Source organism: Ammodytes marinus, assembly GCF_949987685.1.
Source record: "Ammodytes marinus genome assembly, chromosome: 9".
Taxonomy (NCBI): Eukaryota; Metazoa; Chordata; class Actinopteri; order Uranoscopiformes; family Ammodytidae; genus Ammodytes; species Ammodytes marinus.
The window spans coordinates 18,080,173-18,104,502 of NC_137213.1; the positions used below are offsets into that span (position 1 = coordinate 18,080,173).

General features: G+C 41.1%; 2 protein-coding genes across 2 annotated transcripts; both read right to left on the reverse strand.

Annotated features, from left to right (window-relative positions):
* Positions 1 to 1,373: 1,373 nt before the first annotated feature.
* On the reverse strand, positions 1,374 to 7,999 carry gadd45aa (growth arrest and DNA-damage-inducible, alpha, a). The gene is made up of 4 exons (XM_080033648.1): positions 7,861 to 7,999; positions 7,170 to 7,271; positions 2,552 to 2,771; positions 1,374 to 2,245 (listed from the first exon to the last, which is right to left on the reverse strand). The coding sequence occupies exons 1-4, from the start codon at positions 7,899 to 7,901 to the stop codon at positions 2,126 to 2,128; spliced, it is 483 nt and encodes a 160-aa protein (XP_079889774.1). The 5' UTR covers positions 7,902 to 7,999; the 3' UTR covers positions 1,374 to 2,125.
* A 3,968-nt stretch (positions 8,000 to 11,967) lies between these two features.
* Positions 11,968 to 24,010, reverse strand: LOC307255366 (sodium- and chloride-dependent GABA transporter 2-like; the record flags this gene model as incomplete). Its single annotated transcript, XM_080034048.1, has 13 exons — positions 11,968 to 12,147; positions 12,437 to 12,537; positions 12,964 to 13,066; positions 13,174 to 13,308; positions 13,589 to 13,701; positions 13,883 to 14,007; positions 14,118 to 14,221; positions 14,767 to 14,901; positions 20,194 to 20,326; positions 20,530 to 20,614; positions 23,375 to 23,515; positions 23,643 to 23,777; positions 23,869 to 24,010. The coding sequence occupies 13 exons, from the start codon at positions 24,008 to 24,010 to the stop codon at positions 11,968 to 11,970; spliced, it is 1,632 nt and encodes a 543-aa protein (XP_079890174.1).
* Between the last annotated feature and the right edge of the window lie 320 nt (positions 24,011 to 24,330).

Below are 24,330 nucleotides of genomic sequence, written 5' to 3' on the forward strand. Positions count from 1 at the left end.
CACCTGAACTTTGAGCCACAATGCAACGCGGCCAGCAGGCACTCATGGCCGTATGGAAACCTCAACCTTTTTTGGGCCGGCTTCACTAGCTGGCCAAAGTGTCATTATACCACTTACATCAGCCCCCCTGCTGCTCCAATCTCACAATAACCTTTCCCTTCCATCACAACAATGCCAAATTACATCAGTCAGCGTCACACCCCGCAGTCACACGCAACTACTGCAAAAAGACAACCTTTCACACAGTGCCTGGGAAGTTTTTTCTAAGGCAGGTTCCACAGTGTAGCTGTTTAAGGGCATTTTTACACCTTGTTGTAATGTATTAGCCTAGTTCCTATTTGAACCACCGTGCATCCTTAAAACATTAAATTAGTTAGTTTGCCTTTAATTTTATATAATATTATTCATATCTGCAGTTGGGGCTTCTGGGTAATGTCTTGCCTATGGAAACAAGAAACAACTACATTAAACCAAACTGGCACATTAAACAATATGTTGCCATGATGTTGTGTTACTAGGTTTATTTTGGATATCATCTGCAAGATTTTTTATCAAGCCTTATAATAAAGCATTACATCACTATTACATACCGTCTTATGAAAGAGCTGAACTGGGTTGTATAACCTCAAGGACATCCTGTGGCCTCTCTCTTCTCGTGACAATGACGTTGCACTTTCTTGGGGGAAGTCCTACCCTAAGTAAGCCCAGTGACATCACAGACTCCAGGGAGAAATCACCTGTTCGGGGCCTGTGTGTATGTGTGTGCGAGACACAGTTGGATAAGGAAAGGCGCGGGGGAGTGGAGGGAGGGAGCGCCTCATTTACAACGTTTTCCGAGCAGTTTCAGTCATGTGCTGCACAGTGAACTACACCACAATCTGGTCCAGGGAGCAGAGGCAGCTGACAACACAAAAAGCAACTGATGCAAATGCCGCCATCCCAATGATATACTGTACACATGCGACTCTTCTATTATTGATAATTTCTGTCATGCAATATGTGAAATATAGGCAGTGAATGTCTGTAGTCCATCTAACTGTGCAGCTGTCACATGCTCAAGGTCGTCACATGACTCTAGGAAGTCACCTGGTGAAAATGCAAACTAAACTGGCCAACAAATCACAGAGAATCAGTGAAAAGGGAACCTGTTCAGCTGAATGAGCATGGACCTGCTGACCTAGGCAAAAGCCTGTGCAGAGAGAGCGCTGAGGATTACTGTTCTCTTCAGCTCGCGGATGGAACTGAGGCCATAGAGGCCAACATGACCCCTGTGATCCGCATGTGACTCCTCTTTACAACTGCTAAAAGGTCAAAAGCTCGGCTTTGCTAAAATTTCCAGAAATGTAAAAAAATAAAACTTGTGCAGCTGTGGATCCAAGAAAAAAATATCTTTTTATTGACAGAAATACATATGGATTCAGATTGTGAAAATATTTAATGTAAAAAAAAAGAAACATAAATACACTTAAATATCATTAGAAATAACTTAAACTGTAACAAATGAATTATTTTACACGTGGCAAAAAAACAACCCAACAGCATAGGAAACACTAAATACACAGAATGTCTTCACTGGATGTGTGTAGCCCTTCCCTTTTAAATTATGACAATAGCAACGTCAACATTAACAATTGAAATCCAATGGGTGAAATTGCAAAAGGTCCAGTGTTTCAACAAGTGCTTTGTTTCTGCAGATAGAGAGAGGCCGAGACCTTGGTCCACTCAACGGCTCTATTTACTGGTTTCTCCCCACTTTCCTGACTGGTCACAGAGGCTTTTACCAAACACACAGGATATAGTCCATCTGTACAGTGTCCGGCTTCACATTAAAAAGCACACACATGCTTTTTTTGGAACTTCCACCTCACAACGATACAAGTGCCTCGCCATCTCAACTTGGTTGCCTAGGCTGACAGACACAACTCCAAACAGTCATCTTCCAAAGTGGGATTCCATCCCCCAGCTTTTTTTTCTCTCTTTTTTTTTAACCCCATCGAATTTGGTCTTTTCCCATCAGCAGTGCTTTGGAATTTGATCTTTGGGTGGTAATGTGTCCATCAGGGTTCACACCACTCCTCCTGTGCACAGAAGAGTCCTTTCAAAGGTTCATGCAGTTCTTGAAAGTTCATCGTTCAGGTAGGTTTATGATGGGCACCCACTGGTCCATACACCGGCTCTCTGTGCAGAAGCGGTTCACTTTGCTCAAAGCGGGGTCCTTCCATGACGATGATGTCGAATGTGGGCTCTGGAAATATGAAGAAAACAGGAATAAATCATCTAAATACATCTACAAATTTGTATGGTTAATATTGGGGGCTAAGTTACAAGTATTTCCCGTGTGTTGGCATTTACAAGGTACTTTGCCCTGCTGAAATTCCTAAGAAGTCATGAGGGGTGGAGTCATGTACAGTACATGTTTACCAAATGTGCAAGAACAAGTACTGGCATGTTCTCCATTGAAAAAGAGTTTCACTCTCAAAGTTTCGTAAACAAAAATTGCAAGATACATTTGGGTTTAAGACATGATGACTAATGAGAAAAAGATACTTACAGTGACCAGGACGCAGTGCAGGTCCATGGGCTCTCCCCCACTCTGTTTTCCTCCTCCACCAAGTATTTCTGCCAGGCGCAGGGTGTTGTTGACTCTCAGGATGTTGATGTCATTCTCGCAGCAGAAAGCCTGAATGAGGGTAAAGTGGATCTGCAGTGCTACATCTTTCACGTCTTCGTCATCGGTGGCCAGGATGCACAGCACCACATTATCAGGGTCCCTGAGGAACGGAGGAAAATAAAATATTTGCCCTTTAGTCTATTTATATTTGAGAAGAATGTGTCCTGCTACACACAAGTCAAACCTGTGCACGTCTAATGGAAGATGTGTGTGAGATATGTAACAACTGCATAAAGGGATCATTATCTAAGTCAGGGATTCCCAACGTGTGGTGCGCGCACCCCTGGGGGTGCGCGAGCTGCCGCTAGGGGGTGCGCGAGATGAAAAATGTAATGGCGTGTTGGCCTAAATAAACATTTCCTTTGTAAAATTTCAATGAAAAACTGTAATTTTAATTAATAAAAAAAATTAACTTCATTTATTTTAAGTAATATCACATGAGCAATGTTGTGTCGCTCTGTTTCAGCGCCGCTTTGATTCGGTAAGAAGTAGCCTACAACAGCAGTTGGAGCGGAGCACGTTGCCAAGCAACTGCGTAAACAACTTAACGGTCGAACCAACTGCTGTAGCCTATATAAAATATGCGCACATAGTTTGTGGCCTCTACATTCATTATCGCAAATATGCTGAATTGGCTGAACTCAGGAAAACTGTCAGGCGAGACATCCAAAGTAAAAGTTAGGGATGAAGGAGGAGAGGAACCAAGAGAGAGTGAAACATCGGAGGCAACAGAGGAGATAATTGGAGCGGATCCGGGAGAAGAAAACGAGACGGAGACACCAAATGATGAACGTGAGGACACCGCAAAGGCGGGAAGGAGATGGCAACAACGCAAAAGAGGTGAAGAGGGTGAACACCAGACGGGGAAAAAAAGAAGGAAATATGATGAAAACTATCTGGGTCTTGGCTTCACTTGGATTGGTGATATAGACTGCCCTAAGCCGCAGTGCGTGGTGTGCAGTGAAGTGCTAGCAAACAGCTGCCTGAAGCCTTCTTATCTACGTCGCCATTTTCACACGAAGCACGCTAATGTAACTCAAAAGCCCCTTACATTTTTTAAATCAAAATTGGAGGAGTTGCAAAACAGCCAAAAACAACTGCAGTTTCATTCATATGTTGGGTCTACACAAGACGCATTACGGGCTTCATATCTTGTCAGCTACAGAATTGCGAGAAAGGGGCTGCCTCACACAATTGCCGAAGACGTGTGCTTGCCAGCTGCCAAAGAGATGGTGGGATGCATGATTGGAGAGAAAGAAGCAAAAAAGTTAGACATGATTCCAGTATCCAATAACACTGTGTCGCGCCGCATCAATGCAATGTCTGAAGACATCCTGGCTACATTAGTCAGCCGTGTGAAAGACAGCGAGTTTTACTCTCTGCAAGTAGACGAGTCTACAGATGTGGCAAATCTGGCCAATCTTCTGGTGTATGTCCGTTACCTTTTTGAAGGCACGGTACAAGAAGAGTTTTTGTTCTGTCGGCCCCTTGCTACCCGAACAACAGGATTGGAAATCTTCAATTTAATTGATGGGTTTATGAGGACCAACGGCATCGACTGGACAGGCTGCGTGGGCATTTGCACTGACGGGGCAAAATCGATGACGGGGAAGCACACAGGGCTTATAGCTCATATCAGGAAAGTGTGTCCATCCATTCAATGGTTACACTGCAGTGTTCACAGGGAGGCCTTGGCAGCCAAAAACATGCCAGCTGATCTACTTGCAGTCCTGAATGATGCTGTGAAACTGGTCAACTTCATTAAAGCTCGCCCGCTAAATTCAAGACTGTTCACACTGTTATGCAACGAGATGGGCAGCGAACACAAAGCACTGCTGCTGCATACTGAAGTGCGTTGGTTGTCCCGCGGCAAAGTGTTGACAAGGCTTTTTGAACTGCGACACGAGCTTCAGCAGTTTTTTGAGGACAATCCATTTCATTTGGCTTCCAGTCTGCATGACGAAGACTTCCTGAAGAGGCTCGCCTATCTGGCGGACATATTTTCTGCTCTGAATGAACTGAACCTAAGTCTGCAGGGAGTCAGTGTAACCGTGTTCAACACACAAGACAAGATCGAAGCTACGATAAAGAAGCTGCGCTTCTGGGCGAGCTGTGTGAGTGGGAACACACTCTTGTGTTTCCCTACGCTTCACGAGTTCTTGGGGGAAAATGACGTGCACCTGGGTGAGCATGTGAAAAGCCTCATCATTGAACATCTCAACCAACTCGCCGAGCAGCTACGGAAATACTTCCCACCTATGGACACATCTCAAGCGTGGATTCGCAACCCGTTTGAAGTTTCCCTCCCGGTCCCCCAGCTGTCATTTCACGAGCAGGAACAGCTGATCGAGCTGTCATCTGACGGGGCGCTGCAGTTGCAGTTCAAGCGAAAGCCACTTGTCGATTTTTGGACTGAGTCAATGCCATCGTACACAGTCCTGGCAAAGAAGGCCTTGAGAGTGTTGATGCCCTTCGCTACAACGTATCTGTGCGAGGCTGGCTTCTCTGCTCTGACAGCAGTTAAGACTAAATATCGGCAAAGACTGGATGCTGTTGAGAAAGATTTGAGGCTTAAACTGTCTTCAATTGCGCCAAACATCGCAGAGCTTTGTGCCAAGATGCAGGCCCAACCGTCGCATTAATATGGGTAAGTATTTGGCCAAATGGTATTGATATTATTGCTACAAATATAGCCTACTGGAAATACTCACACGCACACCCTCCCTGTTTCTCCCTCCCTCTCTCTCTCTCTCTCTCTCTCGCTGCAGGCTGAGCCAGCTGCGCTGCACTGAAAAATCCCCAGGATCCCGGTTTATTTTTTATTTTTTAATCTGTTCCTGAGCCATGCTCTTTGTTATTTATGTTGTGTGTAATTTATTGCAATTTCCTTCAAATTACTGGCGTTCTAATGTTATTTCCATAACCTGTTTTATAATAACGGGGCTGTGTGTTAGCTCCACGGTCATTTAAACTTGCTGCAATTTTTGTTCAACGCGGCTCAAAAACATGTTCACAACTTATCTGCTTTCGGCCTCTGATCCTGAGCCTGTCACCCATCCTCTTTGCTCTTAAAAGTGGAAGCTTGCGCATAACTTTTTGTTTTATATTGAAACTGTGTTACAGTGTTTCCGATTAATTCAAACGCCAGAACATTTTTGTGATCGTGATTATGTGTGTTCTGGTCATTTGAGCATGATTAAACATGCCACCTTTAATATGGCTATAAAAAAAGCTTTTTGCATTTAGTTTGTTTTGAATGCGTGGTGTGTCGGCAACCTTAAGGGCCTGGGTGGAACACTGGCTGTGCTCTCGGAAGTGGCCGGGGCATGCGTGTGTGCATTTGGAGAAAGAACGATGTGTGTGGAGAGAAAAAAAAGGCACGGGAAATCGCCAAAGCCAATGCAAAGCCTCGACTCATTATGTTGTGAGTCAACGTATCAGAGGCAGGAATCGGCTGTGCGATCGACTTTTACTGAGGTTTTTTAGCTGCTGCATTTGCAGTGCTGAGGAGAGATCGCCAACTGGGCTTTCCTTTTACGCACCACCAGGGCCGCCGTAATGTTTCGATTTCATCATTTGCATCAAATCTCTTATGATTATAAGAATGGGAGGCTTTATTTAAACGCTGTCAATGCGCTGTCCATACGGTCGTTGTGATTGTAACTTTGTCGGCTGTAAACTGAAACTAACTGAGATCGCGGAAGCCTCCCCCTCCACAACGTTACCGTGCCCCGGTTATCATTTCAGCCTTAAACCACGGCGTTGATAGCTTTCGTTTCAGCACTAGGTTATGTGATTAACTATGAGCATTAAATAAATGCTGCGTCTCAAATGCCGAGGACAGCAGCGAGGCTGCCCGCCATACATCGACTGAACCAGAGCATAGGAGAGCTGAGAGCGAGAGCGATCACAGCGGGGCAGAGGAATAAAGTCTGTGGTAAACACATCGGTTCGGTCTATTTGCACTACTGTTCATTTGCAATGAAGGAAAGTGTTTTATCCAATGCGTTTTTATTTTCGTATATTATTTTAATAAATAAAATTAATTTCTATTGTAAAAACAAGATCTGGTCTTCAAATTTTCTTTTTCCAAATATGAGTTTTTAAAAAACGGGGTAAGGGTAGCCCTATTACTTTTTTGTGTAGCCTTAATATTGAAGATATTATTATTATTATTATTATTATTGGGAGGAGTAGCCTGACCTATAGGCTATATTTAAATTGTATGTACATAAATTTAATAAGTTGATAATAGGTCTATAATAAGTTAATTATATTTTTTACAACAAAGACATGGGAGAGTTTCATGCAATCTTAATACTAAATATTTTAAGAAATTGAGGGTTCTGCTTATTGCCAGTGTGCGTGCCCAATGATTTTGCTGCTCGTGCCAGTAGTGGGGGTGCGTCAACCCGGTTGCGACATAGAAGGGGGTGCGCGGCTAAAAAAGGTTGGGAACCGCTGATCTAAGTGTTAGCTGACATAACCTTGTACTTACACATTGAGTGACTTGGCAGCCTCGTATACTCCCACTGTAATGCAGCCCTGTGGTAACGCAGAGGTGAGGACTTCTTCCAAAGCTTTCGCCACTGAATCCATTCTGAAACACACAAAGCAAAAACCCCATGTTAAAAATCGTTACAACTTGTCCGCAAAAACTTTCCACCGTCTTTTTTCTTGGCTAACGTTACCCGGACTGCTAGCTTAAGCACCCGGCATCGCTTCAAAGCACAACTGACAGACGTGCACAAGTTGGTTTCGCCACGTAAAAGAAGTGAACTGCTGTCAATTATTTTTTTATAATGCTTTTGAAAGCTGTGGCAAAGTTAAATGGCATATTTAAGTAATTTCATGTCGAGTAATGTGACAACTTTCGTTCACCTTAAACCGTGCAGCGCTGCGTTAGCTAGGCATCGACAAGTGGAGACCGTCTCGCGACACTCTCAACAGCAGAACAGTTAGCGGGTCAAATAGTGTATTTTAACACCTGCTCTAAACATGCTGTAAAGTAGCGGCCAGACTAGAAATAACTTTCTTGTTACTTGTATCATGCATGAATATACTCCATATACTCCATGCATGCTGCACACAAACAAATATGATAGCAATAGGCGGCACAATGTTAAATATGCATCGAAGTAACACAAAAATAGATGCAACTAGTCATAATCCGATCCATAACTATTTACCTTTCTTGAGAATAATCCCCATTTAGTTCCTCAAATGTCATGTTGTACGTAAAATCCAATGCCACCGTAGAGCAAAGAGGTGTAGTAGAGGCGAGCGATCCTGGTATCTTCTCGACTAAACACGCACTTTATCTGTACTCCACTGTGCTGCAACTGAGAGATAAATCTGGCAACTTCACATTAAAACTGCCTAGGACAAAGCGAGTCAGGCGAAAATTTGCATAGCTTTGCTCATTGGTCGAATGCAAATTTTTCGAGTAGACTCTCGAGTGGGATTGGAGAGATTCGGAGCAACAGGCGTGTCTGTCTCCAACCGGGTTACTACCCTAACTACAGCAGCCTACCGGCTTCTAACACTGGGACTAAAATAATAGCCTATTCAGCTGCCTGGCTCCTACACACCTCAAGCCACTAGGATACTATAAAAAGCCAACTTGTGCACAGATGCAACATTGATTCACAGGAGAACATATAATATCTCCAAGCCTTGCTTAAAGACACAACTAATTTGACTAGGCTACAAAAAGCCTTATTAGTTCCCATTCTGGCAATGTGAGAACCTGACTTAAACAGTAGGCCTACTTTACATTTGATAAAGGCTATAACTATATTACTCAGTGAATTGATCTCTGTTTATGGTTTATACAGTGAATAATTAATAACTTGTTGCAGAACTCACCCCTCGCTGCCGGACCGGATGGGATAGGTCTCAGGCATGGTCTCAGGACAACTGCATGGCAACGGGACGCTAGAGGAATATCTTTCCTCTGATTGGTAGAGCGTGCGAATTCCTCCTCAAACCGCGCGCGAGATGGAAAGGACTGGCGCGAGACAGGCAGGAGCCTGGATGCCACCCCAACTACTGTGCCACACCTGAATTATTTCAGCTTGGCTTTGTTTAAAAACTAGGTGAGTAACATTCCTGGCTACTTTTTCTTTCACTAAATACCAATGTATAATTTATTCATTGTTATTTTATTTTAGGTGTCGTGTAGTAGGCCTTGAATAGGCTGCTAAAGTGTAGGCCTATAATGCTGCTGTGAACATCTATGAATATACCGGAGCTGGCCAACACCTGGTAGCCTGGTCCAACCAGACCATCGTACTTCATTTCTTTATTTCATTTGTACTGAAGGGAAAATGAAATTTGGGCGGAAGTAGGTAGGCGGGCAGAGCCAGGCTAGGTGCATGGGGCACTTTCTGATTTTGTGTAGTAATGAGCATATACAGTATAAGGTGAAGTAAACTTTAATGATCTCATACAGGGACATTGATGTGTCAGAGCAAAAGAAAGCATGAAAAGATGCATAGATAGGCCTACGTTTTAATTTGCTTAATAAAAAAATGCCTACTTAAGACCTATAGGCCTATATAATATAAACCATATCATAGGCTACATTTTTATTATCTGATTTTGCATTATTACATTGAAGATGCATTACATAGTGTGAACTGCTTCTTTTTGGTTTAGAAAAAGATGCAAACAAAGTAATATTTGTCATTTTTGCTTTGCATTTTTTTTCATTTACCAAAACAGTTGACTATTTTATGATTAATTGCTTGTTTCAACTCAAGACTAAATGGATTCAGAGAAGCCCATTCACATCAGTCATGCAAAGAAGAAATGACACAGGTAAGTGAACGGCAGACTGCTGTGGATGTTATGGGAGGTTTTGCTGCCCCTTGGTGGCTGCTGTCAAAACGTATATTATGGTTGCACTGCACAGTCAGACACGGTCTACTAGTAGTGATACACAGAGTTTTAAATGATCTCTTTGTGGTTGCTGTTTTTGGCCCTTTGACTCCAACAACCTGCATGAGGAGATTAAGGTAGGCGACTTGTCTCTATGCAATCCTTTTTAGACATTTTTCTCCGAACTAAGTTACAGATGCTAAACTTATTTTAAATAAGTATTACAATAATAACATTTCTTTATCCGTTGTGTAAATAATTTACACTTTCTTGTAATTATCATTCATATAGGCCTTACTGAGGATACATACAAATTCTATATGAGAGATGATGAAAATGGTGAAAAGATTGTTCAAGCATCGTCCAGTAGGAGGCAGCACTAGTACACACACAAAGCATATGACCCATTTCCTCCACTTTTTCCCGGCATATAGCACCATCAAACTGTTTTGCTGATTAACTGATCTAGTGAAGCTTCACATAGGCCTACCACAATCAGTCAATGAACAACCATCAGCAGAAGTTATTTAAATGTCCGTTTATATTTAGTCAGTGCATTGGAATCTTGGTAGGCCTACTGCATTTACTTGCCAAAAATGTACCCACAGTCGCTGAATGTAACAGGCCCAGAATGGAACGGGAGATTTCTGTCTTCTAAGGGTCACCATACAGATATTTCTAACAGTACAGCTGCATTGGCAGGAGTGCAGGTGTTTTCCTTTTGAAAAAAAAACAAGTAATGTCAAATACAAACCCAACCAACAAGAGAACTTGCAGTGTCTCTTTGGAAAGTTTAAGTCAGTCATACTCAGTAACTAAACACTTGTGGAAGATAAGTAATTATAGGTCAGTGGGTTATGGGCAGCTGGGCGGATAGAGGTCAGCTGATTGACCGATTACTATTTGAAATTGGTTTCAAACTGCAAGCTCCTCGAGAAAAATACGAACATCCACTGTAGAGACAACTGTATACAAATATATTGAGCTTTAAATTAATTCACACATTCATACATAAAGGTATGCATACAAACAATTAATCACGTACTGCCCAGGGACTGGACAGTGGATGGAGATGATTCAAGGTTTCAAGGAATTTATTGTCAAAAACTATTAAAATGCCAATGGTTAATAAAAAGATTAAAAAATAAAATAAAATGCCTCCAACCAATGATAAATACACTGCATAATGTATTCCATCACAATCAAACTCCAAATATACGAAACACAAAAAATAGACTTGAAAAACTGTGGCTTTCAAAACTGAAGTGCATAACTTTTTATGCACTTCGGTTTTGGCATAAATATACCATAAAGGCCAATTTTCTTTAAATATGGATACAATTGCTATAGATTTGTATTGATGTGCATATTGGCCAAGACACACATTTAACTTGGCTATGGCTTACATGGTTAGACTTTTGAAAACTATATTTGGTGCCTCAAAACCCTTATGTGCATATCTCTGTACTGTAACCATAGACTTTTTAAATTTGTTTTGTTTGTGAAAAAAACATTTAATATAATTGTTACTTTGTAGTTGTCAGGTGTTCCTGTAAATGTATACTGTGTGTGTGAACCCTTTGTGGATCACCCAGTTCCCAAGTATGAAGATGAAAAGACACAGTAAGAAGTGGGTAGCGCTCGTGGTGTGGTGGTTGGAGCGCCACCCCCCCCTCCCCCCCATTAGGCTCATGTCAGCACCCCTCTCTACCCCATTTCATCCCTATCTCTCCAAACTGTCTGATTAAAAAAAGCACAAAAAAAATGCAATAAAAGAAAAATGTGTCAGTTACTAGACAGATACTGATCAGTAAACCATATTGTTACATACAATATATGCATCAAAAGTCAGCCAACAATAGATATAAGTGGATTCTTAAGCCAATTTAAACATGCGGCACAAATAAAACATGCATCACAAATAAAAGTCATGAATATACAGTATAGATAACTCACATGCTATTATCTGTATTGTCAAATAAAACTGGATTTTTGTTAACTTTAAGAGCTCGAAGCTCTGTATGTGCCTGGGGTTTTCCATCGGTCTTGTTTTGTGACGTACTGCACTGGTTTGTTGGAGAAAACAACATGTTCAGCCTCTGATAGGACGAAGGGAAACCGAAATTATGATTAATAAATCAGACTTACATACATAATATTTATACATTACACTCCACACAGTCAGTGCAATGCTTGCATTCTGGCTAAATAACAGTTATTTTGAGTGATAAAAAGCTTTTTTATTTGACCCTTTTACAACTCTTTGTATTATGCTATAGATTTTTACTCTTTATAGACAGAGAATAACACGTCTTGGCTCAGTAGACAGTTAATGATAGAATGCTCTGAAAGCAACTCAGGTCCTCTCCCATAGAAAATCATATTGTTCTAACATTACATTACATTACATTACATTACATTACCTGTCTCAGGGTGCCAGGTGTAACAATCAATATGTAAAGCGCCCACAGAGGAATAAGGAGAATTGAGGAGATGGCAAAGAATATCCCAAGAGCATAACCCCACCAGGGATACTGGTAGGTGTTGTTGTACTTGAGAGGTGTAAACTTGACCAGAGAGAGGAGCAGTGTGCACTATAAAGAGAAACAATACAACAACCAATTAGAAGCAACCAACATCTATACCTGCACTAAGTGATATTCACACACACACACACACACACACACACACACACACACACACACACACACACACACACACACACACACACACACACACACACACACACACACACACACACACACACACACACACACACACACACACACACACACACACACACACACACATTTTTGGTCAAAATTATTGTTTAAAAAATATCCTCATATATCTGGAATATAAAACTGCAGATAGTTTACTCACTGTACAGACAGCCGGTGTGATAAACTTCCAACAATATTTCATGTAGGGTGAAGGACGGTAGCCAATCATGTCCTCAATTTTGTCATAGTAACGATCAGCACCTTGGACACAGACATTTGTTTCAGGCCCTTTTCTATCATGTCTTCTTTGGTGTCAACTTGGTATACTATAAAGACTTGTTACAGAAGTTAAACACAATACAATAGCTTTGCAATCTCATTAAATACAATACAAAGCCATGCAACAAATACTAACTTTGTAAAGATGTTCTTTTGTCAACTTTTGATGAGAGTTCATCACAAACATACTAATAATATGTTGGGCCACTGTCTTAAAAGGGATTGGATCAAGAGGAAGAAATTAAAGCTTTGTAAACAATATTCGCATAATATCCTTAACAACAATTCTCTTAAGAAATTAAATATTTCAAATAATGTCTTAAATTATAAATGGCTGTGTACGTCATATATAAAAGATCCTCTTTAATTCAAACTGATTCTCGATTTTCAAAGAATTTGTGTCCTTACCATACACCCATCCTATACAGATAGACTCAACAATGGCAAAAAACATCAAGGGCATTCCATTGCAGGCATAATAGTCAAATAGGAGGAATAAGTAAAGTCCACTCTAAAGAAAGAAGAAACAATTATTGAGATAAAAAAAACCTGCAAAATTACAACAGTTACCCAAAAAACACAGTGATGTCTCACAGTCATAATGACACGATACCTCACCTCAGTGACCATCAGAAGTCCAACAAGGTAACATACAACACAGATGGCGAGCAGAAGGAGTTTACGTCTACGTCCAGTGTAAACGTATGGAAATGTATCTGATATGGATGTGACCAGGCTTTCCAGAAACACAAACTACAAACAGAAGAATGCATAAAAAAACAATAATAAGTAAATCTTCTTCCTATTTATTAAAGAGCTGTACAAGTAAAGTGCAGGAAAAAGTTAATCTGAGTGCTGTTCCACTTATAGAAAGCACACATTTAATAAACATTTACTGGACACATTTTTTTTTATCAGTTAATTGCTTAATATTTTACTTCTGCTCTTACACATATAAAAGATATATATATAACAAATGAATCAGTCATACTTTATATTTTACTTCTGCTCCTAACTATAGAAAATACCTTACCTGACTGTCCACTCCAAGCAAGAGGATCATGATGAAAAATAGTGAAGCCCACAGCTGGGGTATAGGCATCAAGGCTATGGCACCAGGATAGGCAATAAATGCTAGACCTGGGCCTGCAGTAAATCAATTCTGATATCAGTTTAATCCCAAAATGCTCTGGTTTATTCATCATCTATTGGATATGTTTGATATACTGTTGCAAGCAATATATCAACCACCAATGATTTAAGGCAGCCTATAGAATAAAATGTGCACTGAAATTTTCTTTTTTTGCATAGTTCAAAGGTGTAGTACCTGAATCAGCCACTTCAGAAATATCCACATTCAGTTTGTTTGCCATGAAACCAAGTACAGAGAACACTGCAAAGCCAGCCACAAAGCTGGTTAAACTGTTCAACAGACAAAGGAAGAAAGTGTCCCTGCAAACACAGAGATATGTACTGTAATAAAAAACACACAAACTGCACAAGATACACAGTGCAAATTAAAGGTAAATATAAGAACAGAGAAGAGAGTTTGCTTTCCGTACTTGTAGCAGTTGTTGGTGTATTTGTTGTAGCTTCCTAAAACTTGTAAACATCCCACACAAAGGGAATATGAGTCTAAAATCTGGCTGCCAGCATCCATCCACACCTGAAATATCCACAAAATGATCGTTAATAGTTGATATATTTAACTTAAATTCTGATGGTAATTTTGTGATTTCTTGTTTAGTTGATATTTTTTTTCTGTTTATTCTCATCAGTGTTGCTCTCCTTTGTCACAGTACAACAGAATGCCATATGACCTAATACAAGGTATTGTTTTACGAAATGTATTATGATGGGAAGTCATCTGAGATCTGTGTCGGATAGAAATATACTCTGTCAGTAAACAAAGGGGCTCTTCATAAAACACGTCCTTTTAAAGGCATAATTTTTTCTTCTTTTTTTAAGATTATTTTTTGGCATTTTTTACACTTGTCCAGTGCCAAATTAGCCAGAAAAAAGGCTAAATGGAATACTTGTGTAGACTTGTAACGTTTTCACGACTGTTTTGAATTTCTCTGGCTTTTTATAGGCTGATAGGTAACAGCTAAAGCCTAGCTTTTTACAATAAACTGCTCTTGCCTTGATTGTAAAATCACAAAGACACCTTCAGACAAAGAAAGAATACATATGCTGACGATGCAGCCCGACCTGAGTATCTGTGAGCCGAGCTGGGTCAGGGTAGAGATAAAATATAACACCATCTAAAGCTCCTGGCAGAGTGAGTCCTCGGACCAGCAGCACAGTCATCATCACATAGGGGAACGTGGCAGTGAAATACACCACCTGACAACAAGAATTCATTTTTTTCATTTTCCTTTATTTAACCTCGAAAGATCAATTGAGGGGTGACCCTCTTTTACAATGACGTCGAGTTTGTACATATACACAATATACAATGAGAATACATAACAAGTTTACACACACACACACACACACACAGACAACAACAATTTAAAACATTCAGATCAATTGAATGAGAGACATAATAGCCTAATTAAAACAGTTACAAGTGTAGAGGGGCTGATTCAAAATAATAATTTTAAATTGGTTAACAGTTATGAGTGTATTTATTTTAATTGTATGTTGTAGGCTGTTCCAGGAGTCAGGGGCACTATGGCTAAAAGCGGTTTTACCAAGCTCAGACCGGGCATAGGGGACATATAACATGAGCATGTCAGTTGAGCGGGTTTGATAAAGCCCATCTGAAATAAGCAGCATTTCTGTCAAATATAGTGGTAGCTTTCCAGTCAGAGCTTTATATATAAAAATATGCCAATGTGCATCACGTCTCTCCTTAAGGGAGGACCACCCAACCTTTTCATATAAAACACAATGGTGTGTATCATAAGCATCTCCTGTAATGAATCTCAAAGCAGAGTGAAATACAGAGTCTAGGAGTTTAAGGCATGAACGAGATGCATGCCGATAAACCACATCACCGTAATCAAGGACAGACATAAAAACTGCCTCAATAATCCTTTTCCTACTGAACAACGGGAAGGTGGCTTTATTCCTATAAAAATAGCCAATCTTTTGTCGGAGACGACAGACAAGATTTTTTATGTGAAATGTAAAAGAGAGTTTTTCATCTATCCAGATGCCAAGATATTTATATTCAGTGACTCTTTCAATATGAGATCCATTATTTGTGTGAATAATAAGATCATTAAAATGTGTAATTCTTGCTCTGGAAAAGCACATATATTTTGTTTTTTCTATATTAAGGACAAGCCTGAGATCCACTAGACAGTTCTGCAGGGTGTTAAAAGAGCTCTGTAGGTTCTGAACAGATTGTTGCACTGAATCAGAAATGCAATACAGTACAGTGTCGTCAGCATACAAATGGGCATGGCAGTTTTGTAGTGATGAAACAATGTTATTGATGTAAATTGTGAATAGGACTGGACCTAAAATTGAGCCCTGCGGAACACCATTTGTAACTGTTAAAAACTCAGTTTGGTAGCTTCCCAGCTTAACTGACTGCTGTCTATCAGAGAGATAGTCCCTAAACCAGCTACATGTAGAATAATCAAAACCAATTTCATGCAGCCTCTCTAAAAGCAAATGGTGATCTAAAGTATCAAAAGCTTTTGACAGATCAACAAAAAGTGCTGCACAGTGCATTTTTTTATCGATAGCTGTAACAATGTTGTCTAAGACCAAAGTGACAGCAGATATAGTACTGTGGCCTGCCCTAAAACCAGATTGAAATGGACTCAAAATGGAAGCACTGGATAAAAAGGATTTCAACTGAGTATTAATGACTGATTCTAGAATTTTTGCCAGGCATGGGAGTTTGGAAATTGGCCTGTAATTGTTAAGATCACTTTTGTCACCCCCTTTATGTAATGGAATGACGTGAGCTTTTTTCCAGACTTTAGGAACAATACCAGAAGAGATGGAAAGATTAAAAATATGGGTTATTTGTTTTGATATGATAAGTGCAGAGAGATTTATTGAAAATGGGTCCAAATTGTCCTCTCCCATGTACTTCCTGGGGTTGATGGCAAGAAGCGCATCTACAACAATACTTGTTGGGACTTGAACAAGGCTGAAAAGAGGAGTTTTAGAGACAGGTGGTATGCTATTTTTATTTCTCGTGGTGGTAGGCGTAGAAGGCGTAGATACTCCATTGTGAAAGAGTTTACCAGCAGCTATAAAGTGTTTATTGAAAGCTAAACCAATTTCTTTCTGATCATTTAAAATATGATCATTTATTTTTAACTGACTGGGAACAGTGCTAGAATTGTTTTTGTTATAATTCACAGCCTTCCAAAATAGTGCAGGGTTGGAGTAGCAGTTTGAAATTAGTTCGAGGTAGTAGTCTGATTTAGCTTTCCTAACCATGGATATGCACCTATTTCTGATTTGTCTGAAAGCAGTCCACTTGGAGTTTTCACCAGAGCGTCTAGCTAGGGACCATGCTTTATTTCTCTCTGCAAATATATCGGACAATTCATTTGTGAACCAGGGGTTTGATCTATTTTTTACTCTGTGCTTTTTAAGGGGTGCATGCTTGTTCAAAATGGAGGAGAAAGTATTGGTGAAAAATTCTAAGGCCAATTCCACATCAGATATTTCACTTGTGAGATGAATGTCACTTTGATAGAGTTCATTTAAAAATGCTTGCTCGTTAAAACCTTTAAAATTACGCTTAATGATGATTTTGGGTTGAGATTTTTTAAGATGAATACTTCTGATACAGGCCACCGGGCAGTGATCACTGATTCCAAGCTCAAAGACACCAGCAGAAACTATTTTATTGCTTTGATTTGATAATATTAAATCGATCAAAGTTGATTTTGCTGGGTTTTTTAGATTTGGTCTTGTGGGCTCAGTTATTATTTGTGTAAGATTTAGGTTGCTACATATTTCTTTAAAAGGTTCAGAGGCACCAGAAAGCCAGTCAATGTTAAAATCACCCATCATAATGACCTCTCTATTTACATATGGAGAGATTAAATGTGCTAGCTCACTCAAGGAGCTATTTACTGCTGAAGGGGGCCTGTACACACCAATTACAACAAAACAATCATTGGATGATAAAGACAATTCCAAAGCAATAAATTCAAAGCAGCTTCGAACAGAGACAGCATGTAGTAATGATACAGAATAATGTGATTTAACATAGACAGCCACTCCCCCACCCCGTGTGGTCCTGTCTATTCTGAATAAACTATAATCATTTATTGCCACCATAGAGTCATGTGTACTGCTCTTCAACCATGATTCAGTCAGAACCAAGACATCTGGGTCAGCCTGAGATACTAAGATGTTAACATGGTCTAGTTTATTGTGCTGAAGCAAACTTCTTATGTTTAAGTGAAGAAAACCCAAACCCTTTCTTGTTTTGAGGATGTTTGGTGAGTTTAGCTTTGATATGCTCATGTCCAGGTTATCAACAGCGGGGTGGTCCAACACAATTGACCTATTACACATAATAGGTACATTTTTCAAGTTACTTGTAATCCCAAGTGGTCTGTGGCGTGACCTGTAAAATCTATGAGGAGGGATTAATGATGATCTGACAGACTGACATACAGGGATTGGGTGAGTTTTTATAGTAATGGATGTTCCAGGCCTGGAGGGGGCGCTAGATGCATGGGGACTAGTGGTCATGGAGGCTGTGTCACGTGAGCTAACTACCTCTTGACTGACCAGGTGTGGAGATAGTCAATCATGCTGGACAGAGTTTGCAAGAGGAGTGACGCTAGGAACCGATTTTATTGTTAAGAGCATATTGCTGGCCAGAAGATGTTTCCCTTGTTTGTTTAAATGCAAACCATCGCTGGCAAAGAAAGACGGTCTGTTCCAGAAAACGTTAAAATTGTCGACAAAGGGAATGCCCATGGAGAGACAATACTGTTTGAGCCAAACATGAAGTTGGCGTGCGCGGCTGAATTTGACGTCACCAAATCGAGGGGAAGGCATGGGACCAGAGACGATACATTGTTTCCCAGCGGTCAAGACGGAATCGATTAGGGCTTTAAAATCAGTTTTAAGACTTTCTGACTTTTCTGACTTAAGGTCATTTGAGCCGATATGTGTCACGACCATAGATGCAGCGGGATTACTGTGGATAATGTGTGGTAGCACTGAGTTGATGTGGGATACCTGGGCACCGGGATAGCAGAAGGTCTCCGCCCTCGGCAGGAGAACTTGTCGGACCATGGATGAGCCAATGAGGAGGCACTGGAGCTCCGCTGCTCGGCCCTGCTGCGCTGCAGAGCAACCAGGTGAAGGCCGGGCTGGATCATTAGCCTGCAGTGTTGATGCCCGCGGTCCAGAGCGGCAAAGTTGCGTAGGTTGAGCCGGGCGTCTGGTGGATCCTTCTGATCGTCTGATGATGGCATCCTGCAGCATCCTGCGTCGGTTCTCTCCCGTGTTGGAACGACGAGACGTCTGGGAAACACCGGCCACAGGTGGAGAGGAGACAGCGGCGGCGTAGGAAGCGGCGGCGGGCAGCGAAGTGACAGCGGAGGAAGAGGAGGCGGCGGGTATCGGAACAGCGGAGGGGTAGGACGTGGTGGCGCGTGCCAGGGCAGTGGTGGTATCCCTGTCCACAGGTGAACCGTGGCCAACTGGACGTGGCTGGAACCGGGGAGGAGAGCTAGAGCCATTTGCCATTGATGGAAACTCCTGTAGGCTCATAACTTCGAATCTGTTGCCAAGCTCCAGGCGCTGCGGTGTTGGGGGAGTCCGCGGACGACCACAATGTTTACCCTTGCGGGCTGTTAACCAATTTATCGGTTTAACAGGGGTCGAGCTCAGCGGGAATTGTCCATCCCCTTTGTTGACAGTCGCTGCCAGCTTAGGTTTTGCACCAAGTAGACTCCACTGATCGTTGGGTATGGCTAACACGGGCCCGGGCACAGTGACAGGAGAAGAGGATCCCACAATGGCGGAGCCGGGCCACGGGAGAGTAGGATCATCGCCTGCCATGCAGAGGGAGCCGCAGCCAGAGGATCTTAGGGCGACAAGGTGCTTCATTTGAGTGGAAGCAACAGAGGATAGCTCCATGATGATGTCGTTTTTACCCCTGAGTTCAGCTTGCAGACCAGAGATCCTCTCCTTCAGTCGACCTAAGGTAAGATTGCATTCACACGTTTGTAGCATAGTGGTAGCTGGTGCTAGCTTGCTGTATGGAGCTGCTGCGTTCAGTGCAGGGTTGGTGATATCCCGTGTAGATGGTAGAGCCTTGGCCCAGCCTGGCTTGGTGGGGATGGTGAAGCCTGTGCTGTTGCTCAGGTGAGCGTGCTACTGCTGTTGCTCAGGTGAGCGTGTGCTGCGTGAGCTGCGTGTGCTGCGTGAGCTGCGTGTGCTGCGTGAGCTGCGTGTGCTGCGTGAGCTGCGTGTGCTGCGTGAGCTGCGTGTGCTGCGTGAGCTGCGTGTGCTGCGTGAGCTGCGTGTGCTGCGTGAGCTGCGTGTGCTGCGTGAGCTGCGTGAAGGAAATTAGGTTTGTCTGAAATACTTGAAATAATATGTGTATAAGAAAAAGAAAAATCCTAACTAAACATACTACTCCCATTCCTTCTACTAATGTATTTTCAATGAAGTGCAATCTCCCTGACCAACCTTTCCTGAACACTTGATTCCTTTCCAGACACAGAAGTAACAGATGATCCAGCTCAGCAAGAGACACCCTGCCAGGTCCCAACGGATTCGACCCAACTCCTCAATTCCTCCAGACAAATTCAAAATTCTTCTCCTGAACACAGATTGGTATTATGAGGAATGAGAAAAAAGTAGACATGCAGCCCTGTCTCGTTGGACAATTCTGCAGAACAAGTTAGCTTGGCTAGTGTGCCTAAAAACCTAATCAAACATAGCGCTGTGTTGTGCAAAGTCAAATTTGATCATTTTGTTAGGTTAATGTGTTGATTTATTTGTGGACCAGTTGTTATAACTTACTGCCAAAATTCTTTGACTGGAGATGTTGCATTACCAAAGATATGGCCAGCTGCTGAATAATTCTGCCTATAATCAAAACAGTCATCTAAAAAAGAGAAAGAGAAAGTAAGAGAGATCGCTTGCAATCACTTGCTTTCCTTATATGACCTAGAAGAGTCATATTAGTGAAATTAATCTCAAATTCACATAGGGGAGAGTGGCCTAAGTTGTGCCAGTGGGGAAGTTGTGCCACCCCTTGTTTCTAGAAAACCGTGGAAGAAATTGGAAATGTGACCACATATTTAAGAAGAGCCATCCATTTGACTCATCCTGTAAAGAAGGGAGACACAAGGAATAAGATATAAGCACATTTAAGATAAAAAAAACTGTGTTTTGCCTTTCAAAGTAAAATTTCCATGATCAAGGTTTTTTGATTATTGTGTCTGAACAATTATAGACAAGTTTGAAAACATTTGACACATGTGTTAGTGCTTTAGTATGCTACACTTTGAGTCTATACAGTTAGCACGATGTCAGCCCTACACTGTTGCATCATGCTTAATATCCAAAATTCTGTGGTTGGGGTGATTTGTGCCAAAAGGCCTAGGTGAGTTATAAGTAAATAAGTAAGTAAAATGTATTTATAAAAGCACATTTATGACAGTTTGCACTGTCCAAAGTGCTGTACATAGTGCATTCAGGAGGTAAACAATGAAGGTAAAATAACAATAACAAAAATAAAAGACATAAAGCCCATACATCCACATATAAACAAAGATAGTAGTGCAGAGGTAAGATAGTTAATGGGGAGGAAAAGCCAGGGTGTACATATGGGTTTTGAGCCTTGATTTAAAGGCAGAAATGGAGCGGGAATCACATTTGTCAGGTGGCAGTTGGTTCCACAAGCACGGAGCAACAGTGCAAAATACATTTCTGAAAGTTGTTCCAGTGGCATGGCTGTAGGGGAGAACGGGGTAATTTGTCACACGGGTAGGTTGTCACAATCGATATATCTCGGAACCAGAAGGCGCTGTCTGTTAAATTTTGGTATGTAAATATCCACAACTGGGATCAGAGGTCACCTACATAGTCTTCCTTGGAGTTAGACTGCTGCATTTGGGGTGAGAGGACTGTTAGTGTTTTTCATGTGAAATTGAAAATATTTAGCTCCTCAGTATTTTTCTTCTAGCCTTTTACACAATGGGTTTATAACAAAACACTTGTTACCCTAAAAAAGTGTGAAGGGTAAGCTATAGTTTAGATTGTTTTTAGCAAGCTAATTAGTTGTCAGATGGTTGTTGGCCTTGATGCTAGCAATAAATTCCAGTTGGGGTTGGTCGTCAAATTTTTGGGGGGGTTGGTTGTCACATGTTATCCAAAGGGTGCAGCCAGGAAAGGAACCCAATAACAAAAGAAAATGTCAAGCTGTATCCTCACTGACACCCCAGAGAAGGAGAGAATTGAGCAGGAAAGGCAGCTAGCATGCAAAAGAGAAAAAGGGCAACAAAATCAAAACGACCCAGTGCATCCCAAACTAGACCAGTTGCCAAGGCTACTGCACCCCAGTGCACTCCACCCCAGCTGGGGAATAAGAAACAGAAGAGAAAGACACAGGAGGAGGAATCTTCATCAGATGAAGAGGATAGTTTGTGTTTGGTTTGTATGGAAACGTTCTCCAGCACCCATTCAGGGGAGTTAAGGGAGAAGTGTTGTATGTGCAACCAGTGGGCACACAATCTCTGCTTAGGTAGAGTGAGCAGACCCTACATTTGCCATCACTGTAACTCAGATAGTGAATGAAGTGTATCCTAGTTGAGTAGGCTATTATTGTTAGACCTATTTGTTTTGTTCTTTATGTTGTTACATACAGTAGGTTGGTCTTAATATGGATTTCCTTTTTGTTAATTCCTTGCTCATTTTGTGTTAAGATGCATAAAGTTATGTAGGCCTATTTTTAAACTTGACAATGAAATTAAACTTTCAAATGTAGTTCTGCTTTCTTGCCTTCTTTTTAAGATTTTTCCCATAAAGATAACATTGTGACAAACAACCCCATAGTGTGTGACAACCCCTTGATGGGGTTGGTTGTCACAATGTGTTAGAGTGTCTTTGATGGTAAATTTCTTCTTTATTACAATAAGTTAGAAAAAATGAGGGGTTCACATTTCAAGCTACCACCTTAAGCTTCAATTTAATGTAGGAATGACTATTGAAAGATGTTTAGGTGATGAGCAATTCTCACTAGAGTAAAAAGTGTGCCTACTTACCCCGGTCTCCCCTATGCACTGGTCACCAAAAAGAAAGTGATCGTCTACAGTAGCTCAGAAGAGACTGACATCTTCATTCCACTTAACGACACCACTGACAAGAGTTCAGATGGCCAGAAAGATGATGATGGTGACTTTGTCATTGTGAGCTTTGCAGGCAAAACCACCTAGATCTGCTAGGCCTTGTTTAAGAAAATTGACCTTACATTTTTGTAAAATATTTACTTTATTTACTTTAAATAAACCTTAAATAAGTAATATTCTTATGGATTTGTCTTGCATTACAGTTTATGAGATATATATATCAATGGCACAATTTACCCCATGGTATTCTCTCTTGTGGCACAACTTACACCACACCGGGGGCAAGTTGTGCCACAAGACAACTTTTTTTCCGAAAGCTATATTTCTTAAACAGTTTATTCCAGATCCAAAGTTTTTATTGCCAGGGATGCACAACATACTGAAATATATGTACATATTTGAATAGGAGACTTTACTGTCAAGGCCTCACTTTAAAATCACTTTGAGTCAAAAGTGGCACAACTTAGGCCACTCTCCCCTATAACTCATTGAAAGCATATAATAGAATAGTGTACCTGTGTTCCAGCTGTTGTTCCAGCTGGCCCAGGGGAGTTCAGCATTGAAGGAAGAGAAGAGGTAGAGGAAGGCCCAAGCCAGGATGACAATGTATTGAACTAAAGAATAACATATAGCCACTTGGGTGCCGTAGCCCAAACCTAATTTCAAAAAGATATCAGTATATTGTGTCAGAGATTTCTTATAATACACTATAGGTTTATAAATAGTGGATGAGAAAATGTATTTGAGTTGTAATACTACACATTTGAAAAGTAACTCTCCTACCTTTAGCAAGAAGACATATATTCTTCCAACATGTGATTCCACCTTCACGACTGAACTGCCCCAATGACGTCTCAGCAAAGAAGAGGGGAACCCCACAGGTGGTTAAGAACACAATGTACGGGATCAGGAAAGCCCCTAGTGAGCAACAATTCATACAACACTGATAACACAACCAGTCTAGTTTTTCTGTCAATACTATTTCCAACCTCATTGAGCACAACCTTACCTCCTCCATTTTTGAAGCACAAATAGGGAAATCTCCAAAAGTTGCCCAGACCGATAATTTGTCCAGCAACTGCTAAAATGAATTCTCGTTTGTTGGCCCACTGCCCTCTCTTCTGCCGCTGTGGACTGCTGTCATCACTCATGATGATTGTTATCAACTGAAACTTGATTGCAGACACAATTTGACACCAGTCAAGGCAAGCGAATTACAAAGTCCCACTAGTGATTGGAGAACTGGTTTATTAACTATATATATTTATTCAAACCCTATAGTAAATATTTGTGATAATTGCTGCGGTTGCATTCTGACATTAATGCTGCTTGTGACGTGGCTTAGCAAACGTTTCTTTATGTCAACAAGTTAATAAGCATAGGGTAACAGAGATGCCGGGATATATCTGATAACAAAGCAAATATACAGTATATATATCTACAGTATATGTTTGAAATATTCCACATTCTT

Bases quoted from the DNA above. Each gene is read 5' to 3' on its own strand.
- gadd45aa (XM_080033648.1), bottom strand. From the start codon at position 7,901: ATGACATTTGAGGAACTAAATGGGGATTATTCTCAAGAAAG. The intron at 7,272-7,860 runs GTAAATAGTTAT...TGTGTGTTTCAG, and splicing joins GGGGATTATTCTCAAGAAAG to AATGGATTCAGTGGCGAAAG. The intron at 2,246-2,551 runs GTAAGTATCTTT...TCATATTTCCAG, and splicing joins TGCACTGCGTCCTGGTCACT to AGCCCACATTCGACATCATC.